The sequence below is a fragment of the Carassius carassius genome, chromosome 6 (genome assembly GCF_963082965.1).
Source record: "Carassius carassius chromosome 6, fCarCar2.1, whole genome shotgun sequence".
In the NCBI taxonomy this organism is placed as follows: domain Eukaryota; kingdom Metazoa; phylum Chordata; class Actinopteri; order Cypriniformes; family Cyprinidae; genus Carassius; species Carassius carassius.
Window position 1 is genome coordinate 597666 of NC_081760.1, and position 13688 is coordinate 611353.

At 39.6% G+C, this 13688-nt stretch overlaps 2 protein-coding genes across 2 annotated transcripts; both read left to right on the top strand.

The window, feature by feature from the left end:
* The first annotated feature begins 439 nt into the window (after positions 1-439).
* On the top strand, positions 440-1685 carry LOC132141783 (GPI-linked NAD(P)(+)--arginine ADP-ribosyltransferase 1-like). Its single transcript, XM_059551441.1, has 3 exons — positions 440-493; positions 607-1328; positions 1442-1685. The coding sequence occupies exons 1-3, from the start codon at positions 446-448 to the stop codon at positions 1545-1547; spliced, it is 876 nt and encodes a 291-aa protein (XP_059407424.1). The 5' UTR covers positions 440-445; the 3' UTR covers positions 1548-1685.
* A 5077-nt stretch (positions 1686-6762) lies between these two features.
* Positions 6763-11571, top strand: LOC132141784 (Kv channel-interacting protein 4-like). Its single transcript, XM_059551442.1, has 8 exons — positions 6763-7001; positions 9247-9371; positions 9469-9538; positions 9950-10020; positions 10232-10339; positions 10432-10536; positions 11356-11418; positions 11506-11571. Exons 1-8 carry the CDS (start codon positions 6908-6910, stop codon positions 11551-11553), a joined length of 684 nt encoding a protein of 227 aa, XP_059407425.1. The 5' UTR covers positions 6763-6907; the 3' UTR covers positions 11554-11571.
* The last annotated feature ends 2117 nt before the right edge of the window (positions 11572-13688 follow it).

The window sequence follows — 13688 nt, forward strand, 5'->3', positions numbered from 1 at the left end:
CACGCATCGCCGAGTAGACATGCAATGAACTCGAAGCACAGATACTGTGACCGCGCTACTCTGAAGTGCAGATACCGTGACCGCAGTGACAAACTTGGTGTAGTTTTGTTTTTGTCAGTGTGTGAACACCTTGCAGTTCTGAACATTTCGCTTAAGTGAACCTAAAAATACCAGACATCTTGAGACGGTGAGTGCTGCCTTTTTCAGTTATAGTTTTCAGACACTTGTTTTAGGCGAATGTTTCTAACAAAATTAAATACATCACGAACAACAGGTATTTTTAAGATATCAAGATTTGTAGTGCTTCATGCAATTTTCTTTATGGATTTGTGCTTGGGCTCAGTTTGTGCTGAAAATGATTATATATATATATATTTGATGAGCATGTCTTCACCAATCTGGTTTTGTCAATGTTAATGTGTTTGTTCAGACACCAACCAAAACAATGGGAAGCTTGAGGTTCCATGCATTGCTCCTGCTGCTCTTGTACACTGTAAGTTCTCACTTTTATCATCACTTCTTTTAACTGTTTAACTTCAGGAAAAAGTTTTTGATTTTTTCTTTTCTCTTCAAACTTTCCGCTGTGATTCTTAATTGTTTTTTCAGACTGTGGTGCAGATAACTGCAGGAGTGACTCACATGGGCTTGTTTCCTGAAGCAGCTGATTACTCGTTCTACAACTGTCGGAAAGAGATGCTGCAAATGGTCACAAAACGTGGAGGTCTGCTGCAGACAGAGCTTAACAACAATAAGGATTTTAAAACTATGTGGGAAAACACAACATGCAAAAAGGCCATTCCAGGGAGTACACCGGAGCACATGACTGCGCTGCAGAACTATGTTGAAGCTTCTGAATTTCGTAAAACATTCAAGAACTTGGTTCAGAAACACGGCAGGAGCAGATCAACTTACAGAGACGAGTTTCCTTTCAAATCTCTTTTCTTCCTGCTGACAGATGCCATGAATCTCACAGGCAACAAGGAATGTCGTACAGTGTACTCTGGCGCAGAGAAGCAATATGATGCCAAAATTGGAGAGAAAGTACGTTTTGTGAGTTTTTTTCCAGCAAAACTGCAATTTTCTGTTGCAACTGAAGATGCAAGTACAGATGGAGACACTGGGACTGTTTTCAGCATCACTTCTTGTTCTGTGATTAATCTTGAAGATTATGGGTGTAGTTCAGAGGAAATGGATGCACTAATATCACCCACTGAAGTTTTCACAGTTAAGGATATCACACCTGTTAAGAATAATAATGATGATTACATAGAGATCACCTTGGTGCATTCTCACTTTAACAGTTCTTCTGACTGCAGCAGCCTTGTCAGGTAAGAGAGAGAGAGCAGTAAAGATTGTTTGATTGTATGTAATACTAATTTGTGATAAACTGAGCACATCTAAAACAAACCTGCTGATCTGAATTCTCTCTGTCTGTCTAAAGCTTACCTGAAGAATCTAAAGAATCATCGACAAGTTTCCTGACTTCCAGTTTCCTGAATCTGATGTCTTCCTTTCTCCTGCTGTGCTTCTACACGCTGATTCTGTGATAAACTCTGTTTGTTCTCAGAAATGCATGAATAGTAAAAGTTACATTCATTCTCTTAATAAATCTTTACCACATCCAGTGTTCTTGACATTCTGATGAATTTATCACAATAATAAATTACTTTTATTTTTAATTTTAATGCAATCTCTCTGTTCTTATTTTAATCTAACCTTTAAGACCACTTTAAAACCCTAAAAACATAGGACTATTTAAAATGACAAAATAGGCCTATATAATTATTATTTTTTTTTTGTAAAACAAAGTTGCAGTGTTTCTTGAAAATGCCCAGGCATTGAAAAGACACCCATAAATTAATTTTAGTATTCCTATAAAGTATATTTGAAAGGTTTACGGTTTACTTTCAGGTGTTACCCTCCTGACTATCAGGAAAGAAAGAAAAATATATATATTTTTTTTGTGAATTTAGTATTTTGTCACGTCATAAGACAAAAAGAAATTAGAAGATTAAAAAAAATGGAAATTGTAGCAAGTTCGTTGGAGGAAAGGAAGAGGACAAAGGGGTCGGCTGGACTGCTGACGTATTTATTTAACAACAAATATAAATGAAACTTCACAAACACCAAATGGTGACTTCTATTCTGACTCGTTGACACAACACTTTCGGTTTACTCTTTCCGGTTTCGGTTTCCGGTTCGGGTCAGCAGTCCGTCTCTCTCTCGCTTGCTTCCATCTCTCCTGGCGTTTTATACTCTCTTCACGCCAATTACTGGAACAAGAAACAGGTGATGATAATTTCTGCCCAAACCACTCACTTACCGCTCGTCTCCTGATTCTCTCTCCCGCTGCAGACTTTGCTAAACCACGCCCCCCCGCCACATACCCCATGCCTCTCTCTTTGAGAGCTTCCGGCTAATGTACAGCACCGGCCGTTCCTCCCCCTCTATCTCCTGGGACAGGACTGCTCCCAGCCCCCTGTCCGACGCGTCTGTCTGCAACAGAAAGGGGAGAGAAAAATCAGGAGAGTGTAATAACGGCCCGCCACATAGAGCAGCCTTGACCTGGGTAAAGGCCTGCTGACACGGCTTCGTCCACTGGACCGTATCTGGCACCTCCTTTTTAGTAAAGTCAGTCAAAGGGCTGGTGAGGTCCGAATAATTAAAATCCTTTTTGGTCTTGGGACGTGGGCAGGTCGCAATAGCGGCTGTCTTATCAATTTGGGGACGCACCTGTCCATGCCCCAAGTGGAAGCCCAGATACCTTCCACACGCCCAATCGCACACTTCTTTGGGTTGGCCGTGAGTCCCGCCCCCCTCAGCGACCTCAGGACAACCCTCAGATGCTGCATATGCCGCTGCCAATCATTACTAAATCTAATGATATCATCCAGGTAGGCAGCCGCATACGCAGCATGGGGCCGCAGAATCCTATCCATGAGGCGCTGAAAGGTAGCTGGGGCCCCGAACAAGCCAAACGGAAGGGTAACAAATTGGTGTAATCCAAACACTTTTAGCGGAAATGTTGCGGAGGGTTCACCCTCTGTTCGGACCACGCTCCGCTGCAGTGGCTCCACCGCATGAAGGATACCAACGCACGGATCACTCGTTGGTATCTAGCTCTTCAGCCTTTTAAGTTCAAGGTGGTCCACAGGCCGGGTGTTCAGATGGCGGCGGCCGACTTTAAGGTGCGGCATTTTGAAAGCTGTCTTTTCTCTGGATAATGGAGACAAGGGGATCTGCCAATAGCCCTTTGTTAAGTCCAATGTCGAATAAAAACGAGCCGTGCTTAGCCGACCAAGCAACTCGTCACCCCGCGGCATTGGATATGCGTCGAATTTCGACACAGCATTCACCTTGCGATAATCCACACAGAACCGGACTGAGCCGTCCATTTTCGGAACTAAAACTATTGGGCTCGCCCAGTTACTGTTGGATTCTTCTATTACCCCCATGTCAAGCATAGCGCCTAATTCAGCCTGAACTACTTTTTTCTTGTGCTCAGGTAAGCGATACGGCCGGCTGCGAACTACCACGCCCGGCTCGGTCTCGATATGGTGCTGAATCAGGTTAGTATGGCCCGGTAGGGGCGAGAAGACGTTGGCAAACTCTGCCTGTAATTTCGTTAAATCAGTGAGTTGGGACGACGAGAGGTGATCTCCACCTGGAGCCAGGGCGAGGGATTGTGGTTTGATATTCGCCTCTGGTCCGAGATCATCCTCCCCCCCAATCACCGTTGCCAACATCACTGATTCTGCCTCATTCCAATTTTTAAGGAGGTTGAGGTGGTAGATCTGACGGGTCCCGTTCCTATCGGTCTGTATTACCTCATAATCGAGATCTCCGACTTGTCGTGCGACCTCAAACGGTCCCTGCCACTTAGCCATTAATTTAGAGCTCGACATTGGGAGTAATACAAGTACTTTCTCTCCCGGTGCAAATTTGCGTAACCTAGTTCCCCTGTTATACAGCTGGCTCTGGCGGTCCTGGGCTTGTAACAAATTCTCCATTGATAGCCGCCCCAATGTGTGGAGTTTTGTTCTCAAGTCCAGCACATACTGAATTTCGTTTTTGCCCTGAGATGGTCCCTCCTCCCAAGTTTCTCTCAGGACGTCGAGCACCCCCCGGGGCTGGCATCCATAGAGAAGCTCGAAGGGGGAAAACCCTGTGGAGGCTTGCGGGACCTCTCGCACAGCGAATAACAAGGGCTCTAGCCACCTATCCCAATTTTTGGCGTCTTCATGAACGAACTTACAGATCATGGATTTAAGCGTGTGATTAAATCGTTCGACCAGGCCGTTGGTTTGTGGGTGATAGACGCTAATTCGAATCGATTTAATGCCCAACAATTTGTACAGTTTGCGTAGCGTACATGACATAAACGCCGTGCCCTGATCGGTGAGGATTTCTTTTGGAACCCCCACCCGGGAGATAAGACGAAACAGGGCATACGCAACACTTTTAGCGGAAATGTTGCGGAGAGCCACCGCTTCAGGATATCGTGTTGCATAATCAACTATGATCAATGCAAAGCGATGTCCTCGTGCCGATCGCTTTAATGGCCCGATGAGGTCCATACCAATTCTCTCGAAGGGGACCTGCATTAAGGGAAGAGGACGCAAAGGCGCTTTTGGGGCGGCCAGTGGGTTCACCAACTGACATTCCGGACAAGACGCGCATCACCTACACACGTTGTCATTCTAACTGCCATAGGGTTAGAATGAGCCGCATGGAAAAGCATTTCCCTGCGGCTCTTCGGAATCAACAATTGGGTTGTATTCACTTTTGTCCGAGCGTCTTGGGTCACTCGATACAACCGGTCTTTTAAAATGGCCAAATACGGATAGGTGAGCGGGAGGGCAGGTTGGAGAGGCTGGCCATCGATGGAGCGGACCTGGTGAAATGCATGCTTTAATGTCTCATCCTGAGACTGCTCCAGAGGAAAGTCATCACGCTCGGAGAGAATCCGTCTCCCGATTTCATTCGGTTCCCCTGAAGCAGACCCCAGCGGTCCCGGCTCAGTTTCTCCCACCTGTACCCGCGCGGTCTCCTTCCATGCCTTACTTCCCCAAGACGCATCCGCACATAACGACCCCAATAAAACCGTAAACGCGGGCCAATTCGTTCCCAAAATTATCGGATGCCGGAGATGGGGACTAACCGCCACCTCTACACTATGCTTTTGTCCCCGGAATTGAATAATAATTGGGACGACCGGATACTCCACCACATCCCCGTGTACGCACCGCACCTTAACCACGCGGCTTGTATCCAATGCCCCCGGTTGAATCAGGCTTTGATGGATTGAGGTTTGGTTGCATCCTGAATCCACCAAGGCCGGATATGTACCCCCCTTGATACTCACAGGTATTTTGTACTCGCCAGCCTGACCGGGGGTGACCTGTGGGACGTCCGGGACCCGGATCATCGTCCCCACCTCCATCACTGGACACCTGTCCACGAAATGCTCCAGGTCCCCGCAACGCCAACAGGCCAGCTCAGACCTACCCGCAGCTCCAGTGGCAGGGAGTGGATTGGAGAATTGGCGTGGATGTAATGAACTGGGCGGGGCCCTTGGACTCACTAAGTGCCCTTGGTCAAACCCGCCCCACCCCCGGGGCGGGACACGAGGAGGGCCGGCTGGACGGGACCTAGGGAGAGGGACAGGGTGAGAGAGAGGGGGAAGAGAGAGAAGGAGAGAGAGAGTTAGAGGGCAGGGGTTCGCCGACCCCTGGGCACGCCACCATGTGGTCCTCCGCCAGATGGATGGCCGAGTCCAGCGACGTGGGGCGGTGGCACTGGACCCACTTGGCCGTCTTCTTGGGCAGCCGAGCGACGAACTGCTCCAGCACCACCAGGTCGATGAGATGCTCCATTTTATACTCTCTCCACGCCAATTACTGGAACAAGAAACAGGTGATGATAATTTCTGCCCAAACCACTCACTTACCGCTTGTCTCCTGATTGTCTCTCCCGCTGCAGACTTCGCTAATCCACGCCCCCCCCACCACAGAAATATTTTATTAAATTAAATGTAATTTAATTGCCATGTCTCTGTAGAGGACAACAGGACTTAAAAAGGCCAATTTGAAAAAATAAATAAATAAATAAAGACATGAATAGATATGAAAAGGCAAAAACAGTAGGATTTTTTTTGTTAATCAAAAATTAATTATAGCTAATGTTTTATACCAAACTTTATATAAAGATTATTCTAAACTATTTTCTGAATGAATTCGTAGCAAAAAAAAAAAGCATATTTTGATTTGAAACCCCATAACATTTCCCTGAGATATTGATTTATGACAAACAATTTTTAAAAAAATCAGATTTAAATGATTATTACAAAATATTATCATATTTCCATAAGGGTGTTATGCTTGATCGCTAAATTAATGTCAACCATTAAGACCAAGGACAGGGAGTGATCTTCGTGAAATATCCAATCATTTGGTATCTCTGAAAACATTTCTGTCATGTTGCAAATACACCCATGATACAGTTTCATTATAATATATGGGAAACTACAGTTAAGTGTTTCAGTTCAATTGGATCCCTTCCGTTTAAAGACTTTTGACCCTGTCAGCGTTCCATATATCACAGAAGCGCTTTAAATAAAGACCTGAGGGAGGCTGCAAGAGCTCTATATGGAGCTTCACAGCTCAAATCTAAGTGAGAGAACTCAGAAAACCATTTTAAAGAAGCGTGTGTGTGTGTGTGTGTGTGTGTGAGAGAGAGAGAGAGAGAGAGAGACTCTCCCTCAGGTGTTTGTAAAACAGCCGCGCGTTCACACTTTTCTCTTCTTCCACATCGCTGAGCAGAAACTGAAAGAAGCGCAGCTGAAGCCGACAGAACACTGGAATAATAAACCAGAGAACTCTCTTCTGATCTCCTTCCTTCTCTGTCAATGAAAATGAGCAGCCGACGGCGACGATGCAAACGACAGCTGATCAAGTTCACTCAGCACATTACTCGATTAATCACAGGAACTCTGAGCTCAGGTAAAGTGCTTCTAGATCTGATTTAGTGCTCTGGATGAGACTCAAATATGACTTCATAGACTATTTCATCATCCCACTGTCGCTTTGTTGTCCTGAAGTTCATTACATCTTTTACCACGTGTAGCTTTTGTTCCTAAACTGTTACATTAAATAACTAGAGGAGCATAAACTGCAAAAATGTTTTTACATTTACATTTAAAATGTTCAGAAAAAAGGGGGGGGGGGGGAAAGAAAGATAGGATTCTTTTGTGCCATTTTCATTTGTTAAATTGTAAGACTTAAACCTTACCACTTACTGTACACTCCACCTTGGTTTCACATGAATATTAAATGTACTTTTTCCACGTGGCAACAATTTATTTTTCTATTTTAAAAACCATGACAACAGGCAACATAAAAGTCTAACCCTAATATTATACACTTAAATTACAATAGATCATCTAAAAAAATGGTTAAATAAATAAATAAATAAATGGCACAGATCTAATACAAATATTGCTAGATTTGAAAATAAATAAACAAATACAATAAAATAAAAACTGATCACGAATGATGTTAGACAGATTCAGTCTATATTGTATTCAGTCATCACTGTCTCTATTATTTAGGTGTAATAATAATAATGGTAATAATATAAAGACTCTGTATGAGTTATTATAGATATTACAGTGCTAATCATTAATGGTCTTAACTTTGTGGATGAGACTTCTAATTAATTTCATCTTTCCCTTGGCTATGCTTCATATCCTTGTGGGACTAAATATAATTACACACTCCATCATTCCATAGCCGACCATAAGACACTGATGATCCCTTAATAATGCCATGAATTAAGTATTGCAGACACTGGGAGCTTTTTCTGGTAATTTTGTCTGACTGGATTTTTTGCTTAATTTTCCCCTGCATTTGAGAAGGTTTTTGTGCTTCTGTTTTATCTGCTATACTTGAACATTCATGCATGGCTGTTTACATTTAGTGTAGTTGATTTATTTAATTCATCTTTCATGTTTTCCTGCTGGAGCTTCGTCTGTATTGATGTACTCTAGCACCTGCTTTGCCTTAAAAGCATCAGACAAAAATAGCCACAAGCCATTCAGTCTTTTCCTCTCTCTACTCCAGAAACAGGCCACAGAAGACGCTTATGAAAGTGATACTCATTTCTCCAAGCACACGCTATGACAATAAGTGGAAAACTGAGAGAAATCACACTGAAATAAGCCCGGCTGAAATCAACAGATATGGTTTGCTAATGAAGATGAAGCAAAATGGGTCATTTTTTATGAAAGGATTACTAAAATAGCTCCTTTTTATAGCTTTCTTCAATCACCCACCATTCTTTTCAATATACTCTTTCATCTGAGCCGAAGCCGTTTTGTTTCTGTGTTAATAATGTTGTTTTGACTTGTTTTTTTATATGTGCAATTTGAGGAAAAAGCCGTAGTTCATAGTGAATAAGAATAAGTTGTTCTCATGTGTTACCACATAACTTTACTGTACTAGTATGATGTACATAGGGTACCTAGCTTTTGTGATACAGGGTATAAAAAAACATTAATTTATACGAACAAATTAAATGTTCAATAAGGCAAACCAAGTGAAAATACCTCTCTAAGATAACATCTGGAAGTTACAGTCTAACAAGTGCAGGTTTGTTTCAACACAGCTGGGCTAGAGTGTTTAGAGTGTATAATGCATGCTAAATTAAATCTTAATCTAATCGTATTTTCTGTAATTAACTGATGTTTCCATGCATAAATGCAGAACTAGACAGATGCATCTTTAAGATCCACTCTCGTTATTTGCAGGACTAGCAACATCTTGACCGATCTTTAAGTGGGTCATTCTAGTATCCCAATTAATCTTCTCATACAAAAACAAAACAAAATGTTTCCTCAGATGTGGTATATTTCTCATACATGCACAAGGACGTTAAGAAATGAGGTTAGAGGTGACCTTTTTTAAGCAGTATCTTGTGTAAACCCGTGCTTCTGAAGGAACGTTCTTCAGGAGAATCTGGGACAGAGGTATTATTCACGTCCTCTGTGTCTTCAGTTACCTGACCTCTAATACACAGTAGTGAATATTTCACAGAAACAGGCCAGCAGACCCTTTAAGCTGTATATGCATTGAATATTACCCCCCACACACATAATAGCTGCTAAATAGTGTTCAATCAATCAAAACGGTTAAACGTAGGGTGCATAAAAATCACAGATTATCCGCAGCTGTGTGTGCTGTGTTGTAGATAATGAGGACGAAGAACAAGAGAGCATGACGGAGCGCTATCACCCGGAAAATCTGGAGCAGCTGCAGTCGCAGACCCACTTCTCCAGACAAGAGCTGCAGTTACTCTTCAGAGGATTCAAGAACGTGAGCGCTCGGTTAAACCCCAGACACGATCAGTCATGCTGTGCAGATACTCCTGTCTCTTCAACAGTGCTGTGTTGTGTGCTCCTGTGTTTGCTAGGATTGTCCGAGTGGAGTTGTGAATGAGGACACTTTTAAAAACATCTATGCCTTGTTCTTCCCACTAGGAGGTCGGTCGACTTCATCATGTTTTATAGATGTTTATCCACACAATATGATTAATAAATGTTCATAACAGGAAACCAAAAAAGTGGTGACCATAAGGATATTAGTGAATTAATGCATTTAAATCACATTGAAATAAAAAACCAGAGAAGCTTTAGTGCACACTGCAGTCAGTGTCTCTATTTTTCACATGACTTTTTAAACAAATTATCTTATAATATGATGAAAACACCAGTGTAATGTTTTAATCCCTAATGTAATCAAAATCCTGATTTTGTTATGGAAGAATTCAATAAAAGCATAACTTAAATACAAAATAAAACGGCCTTGCATCATAATATTTCTTTGAAAATGTTTAGATGTTTACACATCACAGAAACAGTGATAATATTATATTTGTTGTTGTTTTTTTTTAGATTCATCAAAGTATGCTCAGTTTCTTTTCAATGCATTTGATAAAGATAAGAACGGCTCTCTTAGTTTTGAGGTAAGGATTTTTATTAACAATTGTTTTTGGATAAAAGTAGAAAAAAAGTCACATGGTGTTTGTATTATTAATTATGTGAATGTGATCCAAACTTTTGCATTAGATGATGTTTTCAGATGTTGAATCCTTTATTTAAAGCAATTGATCAGTGCTACAGTATCTATTCAGTGTCGATGTAAGTATGAAGTCTTTGATTTGATTTTTGTTGCAGGAGTTAGTCTGTGATCTTTCTGTTTTGTTGAGAGGCACTACTGAAGAGAAGCTGAACTGGGCTTTCAATCTATACGACATCAACAGCGATGGACAGATCACTAAAGAGGTCTGGAAGCATTTTAATCTACAAGATGAGCTACATTTACAAGTCTGTAAAATATTGAATGCAAAACTGTATATATATTGTTTTTGTTTCAGGAGATGTTGGATATATTGAAGTCTATTTATGATCTGATGGGGAAATCTGTCCATCCTCGACTGAAAGAGGAGGCAGTGAGGCAACACGTCAGAATGTTCTTCCAAGTAATGCTTTTATGCACTATTTATTATAATGGGAAAATGTGTGTATGCGTGTGTTTTTTTGTTGTTGTCGGGAAATATGTAGAAGCTGCTGTTTGCATCATATTATAGCAGTGTCCAGGTGAAAATGTCCACAGGGTGGCGCTAGAAGCACCGTGATGCTTAATTAACCCTCGTGTCATCTCATCCTGTATGGCTTTCTTTCTTCGGTGGAGCATAGCAGAAGATAGTCTGAGAAATGTTCTAACACTGTAAAAAACTGGTAACCAAAACTGTTTGATTAGAATCTTTTTTTAATAGCAGCTTTAATATCACACTGCCATGCAAACTTTTTTTGCATGGTGTCATAACACTTATGTTGTGCACAGTTTATCTTAAAAAACAGCAGCCTTATAAAAGATGTTTTACTTTCATGTCAGTTCTATGATTTTGTTAATCATCTAATATATAAGTGTATTTTAGCTCTACTTTCAATCAGAGACATGGCTTCCGATGGCAGGAAACACACAAACTGCATTATGAGTTCCTTAAATACATTACATTTGTAAATTTGAATTCAATTTTAATTGATTAAGGATTAGACCTAATTAAAATCAGACAAACAACAACAAAAAACATTATTTTGAAAATCAATTTTGGCGCCACCCAGTGGACATTTCTCCTGGAAACTGTAGTGAGACAGTAGCAACAATTAAATTGTTGATTATGCACATTTGTTATGAGATCAGGCTTGTAATGCAGCATTAAAATAATTAAAGTTTCTACATGCATTGCCTCATGGTACATTAGAAAGCAAAAATGAATGTTTTTTTCCCTTCTAAGAAAATGGACATAAATCAGGATGGTGTAGTAACTATTGAGGAATTCATGGACTGCTGCCAAAAAGTAAGGCTTACTTTATCTTAATTGAAACCATTTTTACCTAAAGCGGATATGAATAATAACACAGCGCCTGGTGCTTTTGTTTTGCAGGATGAGGATATAATGCAGTCTCTTAAGATTTTTGACAATGCTGTTTAGATGTTAGTCAGCATATATATATATATATATATATATATATTATTATTTTATATATATATATTTTTTTAATTTTATGCATGGTGCAAAAGTGTTCTTTTAATTCATAATGTATTCATTCAAAAATTTTCTTTTGACATTTTTAATGACAAAAAAGTTTAAATGAATATTACTTATGTATTGATTTCAAAAGCTGCTGGAAGAAAGAATCTAGTTTGTATTTCACCATTTAGTTTATCGACAAAATAATGTTGCTTATACTGAATATCAGAAAAATGATAAAATTGCATGATGCACGGATGTTTTTCCTCTGAAGCTGCTCTAATCATGAACAAAGATGATGAAGTTTTGCTTCTTTTCACAACCCCCAAATATAATTTGTGGTGCTAATTTCTGTTCTCTAAATACATAATTTCTTTGATTCATTAAATCCCCAGTGTCTTTTCCTAAACTCTAGATTAGGATTTACAGTATGCTTGAACAACAGATATAATACTAGGTCAATAATGAGCATTAATGAATGCTAATAAGTAATTATAAATATATTGTAAAAATAAATATATGTTTAACTAATCTGTTTTAATGTCAAGAATGTGGTAATTTTATGTGTGACTATCAATATTTGAATGATGTAACTCTTGTCAATTATAGTGGTCATTTGTAAGATGTATTTTTAATACAGTTTATTATTGTTTATTGTAAGTGTTATTATAAAAAAGTATAAATGCCATCAGCCTTGGTTTAACATTTCTGTCAGAAACACAATTTCTTCTTTAAATTCAGCTCAGTTTTAGAAAGATTCAGTGGATACAGTCAGACTACAAACCTGATTAGACAGTTACTGTATGATATCAAACTTATATTCCAACAATAAGAAACAAGTATTAAACACAGTAATATTCTGAAATATTTTTACAATCTCAAACATCTGTTTTCTGTGTGAATCTCTGTTAAAGTGTAATTTATTTCTGTGATGCTCCGCTGTATTTTCAGCATCATATAGTTGCCTCATTTGCTACTTATTGATAGTAATTAAGTTATTTGTTGTAGTAGTTATATTTAGGTATGGGGGATCTGTGGTCATGTATTAATAAAAGTATTAATAAACAGCTAATATGCATGCTATAAACGATGAGTTAACAGCAAACAGTGTTCACTAATCTAAAGTGTTACTTGAAATTCACTTACAAACTACAGTTGTTTTGGCCGACGGAAAAAGTGTTTTCTTTTGCAGTTAGGATGAATTTTGAACACAATCACCACTGATATATCAAAAGATCAAAAGAAAATGCGTTTCATCGATGCAGATCAATGCACAAGATTTTCATGCACACTGTATAAAATAATAGTTAGTTAATTTTATTGGATGAATTGTATTAGTTTCACAGTTTCAATGTGATTTTCTCTATTCTTTGTGTAAAGCAACACAACACATTCACCATGTTATGCCAAAAAAGAACGGAAACTTGCGATTTTTGTCATCCACGTTGTCTAAGCACTCGTGAAATAATTTGTGTTAAAAGCATTAAATGCTATGTTTTGATCAATATGCTAAATATCCCCTTAAAACCTTTCACGTGGTTTAAAGTCACTTTATTTCTTGTGGATATTTTCGTTCTAGGTCAATCTTAAACTAGAATTCAGAATACTTATTTCATATAATATGCTGTTTGTACATCAAGTTTTTATTTGTACTCCTTCTTATGTAATTCAGAACTTTGTTACTTCTGTTCTTCTCTCCTCTTGTCATTTAGAAACTATTGCATTTCTCTTTAATAAATATTTCCACCAGCTCTGTCTCACTTCATGCTTTCTGTGCTCTCTGATTGCTCTTCTGTATCTTTCCTGTGTTGTGCATCACAGTTTTATTTCTTGTATGTTACCCAAGCTACTCTTCCTTACTTTCTCTCTGGTAAAGTCCTACAAAGACCAGTCGATACGTGGAAAAATGCACCATATTTTCCGTCAGTGTAATAAAAATACACATTGGGTTAATGCTTTATAACAGAGATGGCATCAAGGAAATGAATCCTGTGCCAACCAACTAACCCTGACCTCCCATGAACCAAAAGTAGCAATGTCTCTAAACAGCATTTACACGCAGCGTCCAGAAGAGGGCAGTCTAAATGATCATTTAT

Bases quoted from the DNA above. Each gene is read 5' to 3' on its own strand.
- LOC132141783 (XM_059551441.1), top strand. From the start codon at position 446: ATGGGAAGCTTGAGGTTCCATGCATTGCTCCTGCTGCTCTTGTACACT. The intron at 494-606 runs GTAAGTTCTCAC...TTGTTTTTTCAG, and splicing joins TCCTGCTGCTCTTGTACACT to ACTGTGGTGCAGATAACTGC. The intron at 1,329-1,441 runs GTAAGAGAGAGA...GTCTGTCTAAAG, and splicing joins GACTGCAGCAGCCTTGTCAG to CTTACCTGAAGAATCTAAAG.
- LOC132141784 (XM_059551442.1), top strand. From the start codon at position 6,908: ATGAAAATGAGCAGCCGACGGCGACGATGCAAACGACAGCTGATCAAG. The intron at 10,340-10,431 runs GTCTGGAAGCAT...TTTTTGTTTCAG, and splicing joins ATGGACAGATCACTAAAGAG to GAGATGTTGGATATATTGAA. The intron at 10,537-11,355 runs GTAATGCTTTTA...TTCCCTTCTAAG, and splicing joins ACGTCAGAATGTTCTTCCAA to AAAATGGACATAAATCAGGA.